Source organism: Falco punctatus (assembly GCF_963210335.1).
Source record: "Falco punctatus genome assembly, chromosome: 2".
Taxonomy (NCBI): domain Eukaryota; kingdom Metazoa; phylum Chordata; class Aves; order Falconiformes; family Falconidae; genus Falco; species Falco punctatus.
In genome coordinates, this window is record NC_137581.1 from 22,859,119 (window position 1) to 22,867,560 (window position 8,442).

General features: G+C 51.5%; 1 protein-coding gene across 1 annotated transcript; it reads left to right on the forward strand.

The window, feature by feature from the left end:
• The first annotated feature begins 1,382 nt into the window (after positions 1 to 1,382).
• On the forward strand, positions 1,383 to 2,578 carry RASL11A (RAS like family 11 member A). The gene is made up of 4 exons (XM_080376460.1): positions 1,383 to 1,549; positions 1,632 to 1,688; positions 1,763 to 1,842; positions 2,045 to 2,578. Exons 1-4 carry the CDS (start codon positions 1,429 to 1,431, stop codon positions 2,495 to 2,497), a joined length of 711 nt encoding a protein of 236 aa, XP_080232586.1. The 5' UTR covers positions 1,383 to 1,428; the 3' UTR covers positions 2,498 to 2,578.
• Positions 2,579 to 8,442: the final 5,864 nt, after the last annotated feature.

The window sequence follows — 8,442 nt, forward strand, 5'->3', positions numbered from 1 at the left end:
AAGTGTGTGCAACCCTTCAGCAAAGAGCAGCATGGAATCACCACCAGGTAGATCATTTCTGGGGTGCCAGGGGAGGATCTTTAAATAGGGCAGAACGTTGTTGTGGGGGGTGGCTGGTCCTTTGGCTGCTGTGGGGTGCAGAGCCTGAGCTATGCCTCTGCTCCCTGCACAAACTCCGTGCCCATGGGCAGCAGGGTCCCCACCCTTGTCTCCACAGTGCCAAGTGTTTACTTTCCTCAGTGACATCTTTGCTCTGGCAGAGCAGAGCTGGCAGCATTGTTCTGGTGCCCTTGTTCTGGGTTGTCATGTTGCTGGAGGGACTGGGGCTGAGGATGTCCAGAGAAGTGCGGAGCAGGTTGGGTACCTGGGCCCTGGCAGGGATGTAGGGAGAAAGCAAGAGGGAGGACAAGAGGAAAGAAAGGAAATACATGACTTGTGTGCATCTCCAGAGAGCTGTATTGAAGGGAGCGCAGCAGCAGCACACAGCCCCACTACTGCTGAGGTTCAGCTCTGTTGCCTGCATGCAGGTGACCAGGGGTGCCTGGGCTGCCCGCAGCAGTGCCGTCACCCCATGGTGCTGGGCTGTGAGACAGCGGTGAGACTGCTCCTTTTGAGTACCGGCCTGCTGGCCGCCTCCATCTCATTTCCTTTGTGTGTATCTCCCAGATGAAAATGAAACAGCCCTTGAACGGATTATTCATCTTGTGAACACTTACACGCTTGCAAAGCAGCGTGCTGCAGCAGTGGTTTTACAGGAGCCAGGGCAACCATTGGCAGAGGCTGGAGCATCTGTGCAGCTGTTCACGGCTTTGAGACTCCTTTAATGGCAGCCTGTGGTGGAGCACCTTCTTGTTTGGAACTTTCTTCCACTTTCTTCCACAAAAAATCAAAGGGCCTCGTCCAGACCTTAAGGCCCCCGTGGACTGCTTTGGTTTCGGGGCTGGCTGTTGCTTGATCCACAAAGCTGGGGTTTTGGGGCTGGCTGGGGAGGGATGTGTCCGGGTGTGGGAAACAAGTTAGCCTGGGAGAAAAGAATAAACCGCTCCCTTCTTTTCGTGTGGGGAGGGTGCAGGAAGCAGGAGCCCCTTGCAGCGGTTGGGGCCGGTGCGGGGGAGCACCCCGTTACTGCCCGGCGGGGGTGATGCAGGCGGGGTGCCGCTGTGCCCGGGTTGCCCGGGCTGTCCCCTGCCCCGCTGGTGCCTGCGCCCAGGGCGGAGGGATGGGGATGGGGGCGCCCCGCGGCCCGAGAACGGGGCAGGGGGTGTTGGGGAAGGGGCCGGCTACAAGCGCGGGGGGGGCGGGAGCTGCGGGGCGGTACCGCCGGGGGCGGTGGCCGGGCTGGGGGCGGCGCTGCCGGCGGAGCCTTGAAAAGCCGCTGCCGGGGGAGCCGAGCCGAGCTGAGCCGGGCCGGGCCGCGCCGTGCCTCCCATGCGCCTGCCCAGCATGTCCCAGTCCTTCCTGCTGGCGCCCATCGCCGAGTGCGCCCCGGGGCCGCCCGGCGCCCAGCTCCGCCTGGCCGTGCTGGGCGCCCGCGGGGTGGGCAAGAGCGGTGAGTGCGGGGGGGGGGCGGGGGGCGCGGGCTGCCCCTCTCCCCGCGTCCCCCCGCCTGACGCGGCCGCTCTGTCTTGCAGCGATGATCGTGCGGTTCTTGACGAAGCGGTTCATCGGCGACTACGAGCCCAACACAGGTGAGGCAGGGGGCGGCGGGGCGCGGCGGGGCCCCCGCGGCCGGGCTGGTGCCTGACGGCTCTCTCCTCCCCAGGCAACCTCTACTCCAGGCTGGTCCAGCTGGAGGGGGACCCCGTCGCCGTGCAAATCCAAGACACGCCGGGGTGCATCCAGGTACGGAGATGCTTCAGATCGATCGGTTCTTCTCCGCCACCTGAAGGCTCAGCTTCTGAGCCCCGCTTTCCCAGGGCCAGGGTGGGCAGCTCTGTCTCCTGAGACTGAGCTCAGCCTTCCCCTTGGAACCGGTGCTGTCTATAGTACAAGCTCTATACTTTCACGGCACGACACCAAATCTGGGCTCTCTGTTGTACCACAGGTGCAGGAGGACTGTGTGCAGGTGCTAGACTCCCTGTCCAGGTGTGTGAAGTGGGCAGAGGGCTTCCTTCTGGTCTACTCCATCACAGACTACAGCAGCTACCAGTCAGTCCGACCTCTCTACCAGCACATACGCAAGGTCCACCCAGATGCCAGGACTCCCGTCATAATTGTGGGGAACAAGGCAGACCTCCTCCACGCCAGGCAAGTACAGGCGAAAGAGGGACTACAGCTGGCAAACGAACTGGGCAGCCTGTTCTTGGAAATCTCCACGAGCGATGACTCCCAAGGTGTCTGTGATGTTTTCCAGTATCTTTGCAAGGAGGTCAGCAAACTACAGCATGCCGGCAGCACGGACAGGAGGCGGTCGTCCATCATCCCTCGGCCCAAATCTCCCAACATGCAAGATCTAAAGAGACGTTTCAAACAGGCTTTGTCTTCCAAAGTCAAATAAACCCCCTGATGAGATCCTGTGTGATTCGATAGACTTTATTTTTGTAAACTTGTTAATAAAAATCTTTATTTTTGTACTAAAGCCAGCGGTATGGAAGTAAGTATGTTGAAGCTTGTCATTTTCTTGCCATTCTCTCTTGTTTGACTGGTTGAGTTATTTAAAAATAATAAATAAAAAAAAGCTGCATTGCAACTAAATAGAGGGAGTTGGAGAAGGGTTTTTTTTTTGCCAGGAGGTTTTGATTCCATTTCTGTTTTGGGCTGGGATATGCTGTTTTTATCCCGCTCAGATACTTTTTTGGGGCCTCTGTTTCCTGTTTGTAAAATAGGAGCGATAATGATGTAACACTCGCCTGCTGTTATAAAACGCTTGGAAAGCCTTTGATGGAAAGCTTTATATGGAGAGAAAAAAAGCTCTATTAAACGTGAAAATGTAAAACTGTCTGTAAGAATTCTGGTTATAGTAGGATCACTTTCCTCCCTCAAAACTGCTGTTTTGCTTGCACCTGTAATTGCCTGGATGATGATAAGCTGTTAGGAATGAATTTTGGTTTCTGATGTTCTTTAGAGATGTATCCCACAGAATTAATCTTTTGAGCCCCAAGCATTTAACAGGAGGGTTGAGTTTCTCCTAGTGATTACCACGGGAGAAAGTGCTGAGCAATCCGCAGCAGAGGAGTGTGTGGGATGGCTCTTGCTTTCTCTGGAGATGTGTGATAGGAAGGACTGATGCGTAGGTTCCCTTAACAGAAAATAGCTACATTTAAAAGGAATTGCATCTTTTATGTTCCCCGGGGCAATTTTGTCGCCATTGGAAACAGGTCAGACTCTACTCTTCCTTCACATAAGCTCTAAACCATACTAGAATGGGTTTTATTAACTGCTTGCTGGGTGTCTGAGCTTGGAATGTGGGGTTTTGCCCTTCAAATATGCCTCTGAAGCATGTGCATGGTGTTGGTAAAAAATAAAGCTCTACTCCATGCTCAGTAAGTGTGGAAGTGGAGTCATCTGTACAGGGCAAAACTTGCTGTCCCCACTCAAGCTCAACTCCAGTAAGAGATATTTGGATTTGATTTGATTTGATTATTTTAACCTCATAGATTAAGTCCAAAGACTGTTTTCTTCTGCCCTTTTCTTAGGAAAGGTGGCAGGTAGCTGCTGTGTAACTCCTTGTACTGCAGGGACTTGGCTGTACCTTGCAGTTAGCAGGCAGCCTCTGTTGTTTCTGACCCCTGGGACTTGAAGCTTTCTGGGACATCTCCGCTGCTGATCTGCAGGTGAAAGTCTTCTTGATGGTGGTAATTGAGGGAAGGGTGACTGAGCAAGTTAAGGATGATGCTCTACAAGGAAGCATCGGAGGCCCGTGTTAGTGCTGGTGTGGGATGCCAGTAGCACTATTCCCCATCCAGGGCCACGTGCACATCAGTCCAGGCATGTTACCTGTATTATCTCGTCTATGAAGGCCCTGTGCTGCCCTACCAAAGGGAACAGGAGAGCTCCAGACCTTCAAGAACAGACTGAAACTGGGACTGCAAACTGGGTCCAAAAGTCTTGAGTTAATTCAGTGAAGTGCAAAAGCATGGTGGCAGCCTGGACAAATCAGAATATTGTTTAAAACACATTTTAAATATTTCTTTGCTGTGAGAGTTGCTCTGCCAGGCCCAGAACATTGGGCTGGGGGCTCAAGGGGAGCAGGGCTGCAGGGTTGATGAGAATGACCACATCCCTAGCAGGCTTGAACTCACCACATGGGCCACACATTCACAGGGAAATTTGAAGGGGAGCTGAAAAATCACAAGTGAGATATTTATGCAGCATTTCACCATCCTGAAACAAGTGATAACAAATTGTTTCCAAGAGAACTCACCACTGTGATAACAGTTTTGGTTGTTTTTTAAACTGTAGCTCTTGCCTTTGGAAATGCCAAAGCTTGATTCCCTACTCATGGATCCAGTACAGAGTTTCACCAAGAAGCTGCTAAAGGTATCCAGCTCCTGTATTGGCACAAAATATGCTAAAAGGGCAGGTAATGTACTGGACCTGTCCACATCTCACTGTGGTCCTCAAAGGCCAGGTTATAAAGAGTGTTTTGCACCAACATCTGGCACCTCCCGTTGCCCCTGGTGAAGCAGGAGCTCGGGGCCCTGCTGTGGTACGGGGGCAGTTTGTGCAGGAGCTGGTGGGCACACGGAGGGATGAGCAAGAGCAGGAAGGTAAATACAGTCATTTGCCCCATCTTTGCTATAGGAAGAACCTAAAGAGATGCCCCTCGTTACATAGGCACCCATGTTCAGGTGGAGGTGCAAACCCTCCGGTCCCCTCCCTGCACTTGCCATGCTGTTGGGCTGGTTCAGCTGCGTGTCAGGGGCAGGATGAGGGGCATATCCTCGGGGATATAACAGGGAATCCTGTCAGCTAATGTATGCCCATGGCAGGGAGGGAGAGCTGCTCTGACCTGGCTCCAGTCTAAGACAGCAGCTGAGCCGGGGCATTCAGGATAATGCTTTTGGGTACGGGTACAAAAATCAGGCATTTAGGCTGTTTGTCAGAATTTGCCCTGGCTGGCACAGATTTAGCTTCACCCAGGAATTTTCAGTCCGTGTGACCCTGAGCTGATAGGCAAAGCTCAGGAGGAGCCCACTAGCTCCCAGGTCATTTTGCCCTGGCATTTTTTTCAGTCCAGGGCAAACGGGCAAAGAGGGGCACGTCAGGGCAGGGAGGGAAAAGCATTTCTCAAGTGCTAGCAGAGGAGCTCCAAAGCCTTGTTTCTCTTGGCTACTCATGCTCTCCCTACCGAATACTCGCCGTCACGTTTCTAAGCCCTTCACCCAGAGGCCAGGACAGCTTCAGGAGGGTAAGTGGGGCATGGCCCAGCCTTTCTCCTTGATCAGAGGAAAATAAGTGTCTGCCTCCTTCCTCCCACCACCTCTGCTGTGAAACAGAATCACAGCAATTTCCCCTGACAAGAAGGATGAGTGGGTTTTCAGGAGGGAAGTGTGCGGCATCACGCATTATTATGGCTGCTACTACATCAGCATCTCCCCCGTTGGGCTATTTTGTCTAGTTATCTCCAAGCACTGAAATCATCCAGTAACGGTTTAAGACTTCATGAATTTTAAAACACTAGCTGCCATCAACCTGCTCTGCATGCTTCAGTTCCGGAGCCACAGATCCCCAGACAGACATAGGGATGTTTTCTTCAAAAGGCTTTATGGATGTCCCCTCGCTTTCTGCCCTGCTTGAGCAGCCTGGACCCAGGCTGCTTCCTCGCTGTGTCTTGGCAGGGACTTGGCTATCAGCACATGCCGTGCTCAGTACTGCAGGTCCATCCTGTATTTCTGTGGTTTGTTGAGATGAAGGACTGTGAACAAGATGGATTGTGAGCAAGGGTTGCATTCACACTGTAGGCAAGAGCTGGGTTCCAGCTTTGGTCAAGGAGCAAAAGCGGTTGAGGCTTGGGTGGACAGACAACTGGAAACAAATGCGCATCCCATGCCTGGACCTCCTATAAAACAATTTTAGTCCTGGGGGACTTCAACAGCTTTTGGTGAAGCTGCTGTTTATTTAAGAAGGTCTGAGTAGGTTCAGAATAAAGTCCTTTAGGGAAAGTTGACCTTTAGCAGCAGTTGTTGCACTTGGCGCATGACCACTAGTGATTCACACCAGCAAGACAGCAAGATCTCTTCAGTTGCTCCTAAAGTCAGGATCTGAAGCCAGTTGTCCTTCTAGGAGCAATATCTCCAGGGGTGATGCTGTCACCACATCACTGCACCAAGGTACATGCAATCCTCCAAAGAGCTTTCTTCCTGAGGTACCTTCAGGGTGATGTCCCTGAAAAACTTATTCTGAGTTAAAGCACGGCTCACAAAGCAGCAGCTCAGCTTCAATTTTGCGTTATTAGTGATAACTCAGACTTCCAGAAAACCCCATTGATTCTCAAATTTGCTCTTCCACCACTCTCCTCTTTCCACCTATCCAAAAAGAAGGAGAAAACGATGCCTTTTTGTTGAAACTGGTTTTGAGATAATTGGTTTATGAAGTTTTCTTCATTGTTTGGTGGTCTTGACTGAAAGAAATATAAATGCATATTGTGGCTTCTTATGCCAGTGTATATTGTGGAGCATAACCAGTTTTATGATGTCATCCCACACTACTAAAAGAACAACTAGGCTATAGAAATTGTGTAACATTTCATTGGCCTGTAATACTTGATTTACAACTGGAAAGCTATGTAGTAAACTTTGCATGATGATTATAGAGCTCCACAGATGCTACAGCTGCTGTTTCTAAAAATGCATTTGGTTGTTTGCTATCCATGTTTTGCTTTCGTTTTGCTTTCTTGACTGGAAATAACCATCCAGAGGAGAAATCCTCACCCAGAGGCCCTCATGGAGTGAGCTGCTGTGTATAGGTGGCTGCTTTAGCCCTATGCCTTATCCTCTGGGCTTTGCTGGGTAAGTGCTTGGACAAAAGCATCTGCCCATGTGTGGGGCTTGTGGGGTTATGGTTCAGTGGACTGAATATTTTGCTCTTATCTGTGCATGATATTGACATTAAAGTGTATCTGTCCAGGAAATTGCGCAAGGTTATTTGTCAACCTGCATTACTGGGAAGTGGTAATTAATTCTTAAAGCTGGAATATTTCTCTTCTAAGGCGTTTGGCTCTTTTCCCATTACTAAAAAAGGCGTCTTCTCAGGTTTCAGATGGGCCTTGTAAACATTTCATAGTAATTTCCCCTCTTGGGATGGTAAGCCAGTATCAGCAAATATTGTTTCTGGGAGCAGCTCTGAGAAGAGGGGACTAAAGCCTCTCCCAGTTGGGGCAGCAAGGTGAATTACTAACTCCAGTCCCACAGCTGGTATTTCCTTCCCCTCCTGCAAACAAATCCCAGCACAGGCAGAGACATGCCTGTTGTCTGGGGCTCACAGCCCTGAACCCTCCCAGGAGCCTTCAGGAGCACAGTTTGAACTGAACCACGCTTAGCAAGCAGACTTTGCACTGATCCCATTTCTTTTGATATTAAGAAGTCTGAAGATCTCTCTAACCCTGCGAGATAGAACCGGCAGAAGCCTGAGGAATGCAGAGATCACAGAGAAATCACAGCAACAGCAGCGTGGTATTGGCAGCCCCTTAGGGCCTGAAGCAGCTAAGGAGGTGTTGCCTACCTGTAACGCAAGAGCAGGCCATAAATTTGGATACGGTTAGGCTGATTTGGATGAAAATAGATGGGTTGCACTCAGCTGCTGGGAAGGAGAAGGTCTGGTGGTCACCCCACCAAGCCCAGCACCAGTGACAGGGGCAGCTGCCCCCCCAGCCCCCAGGAGTTAGCCTTGGGTCCTGCCAGCAGCAGGGGGGGGGACGACTCCCCTCACCTGAACTGAGACATCTACAAGAAAGACATTGGGGTGCTGGAGCGTGTCCAGGGAAGGGCAGCGGGGCTGGGGAAGGGGCTGGGGCACAAGTCTGATGAGGAGCAGCTGGGGGAGCTGGGGGTGTTCAGCCTGGAGAGGAGGAGGCTGAGGGGAGACCTTATCGCTCTCTGCAGCTGCCTGAAGGGAGGGGGTAGGCAGGTGGGGTTGGTCGGTCTCTTCTCCCAGATAATAAGTGATAAGACAAGAGGAAATGGCCTCAAGTTGCGCCACAGGCAGTTTAGATTGGATATTAGGAAAAATGTCTTCATGGAAAAGGTGGTTAAGCATTGGAACAGGCTGCCCAGGGAGCTGGTTGAGTCACCATCCCTGGAGGCGTTTAAAAGACGTGCAGATGTGGTGCTTAGTGACATGGCTTAGTGGTGGACTTGGCAGTGCTGGGTTAACAGTTGGACTTGAAAATCTTAAAGGTCTTTTCCAACCTAAGTGATTTTATGTTTCTACGATCTCAGCAGCTTCTGAGCAAAGCATCCTCTACAGCCCATGAAGAGAAGGAGGCACATGTGACCATTTTGC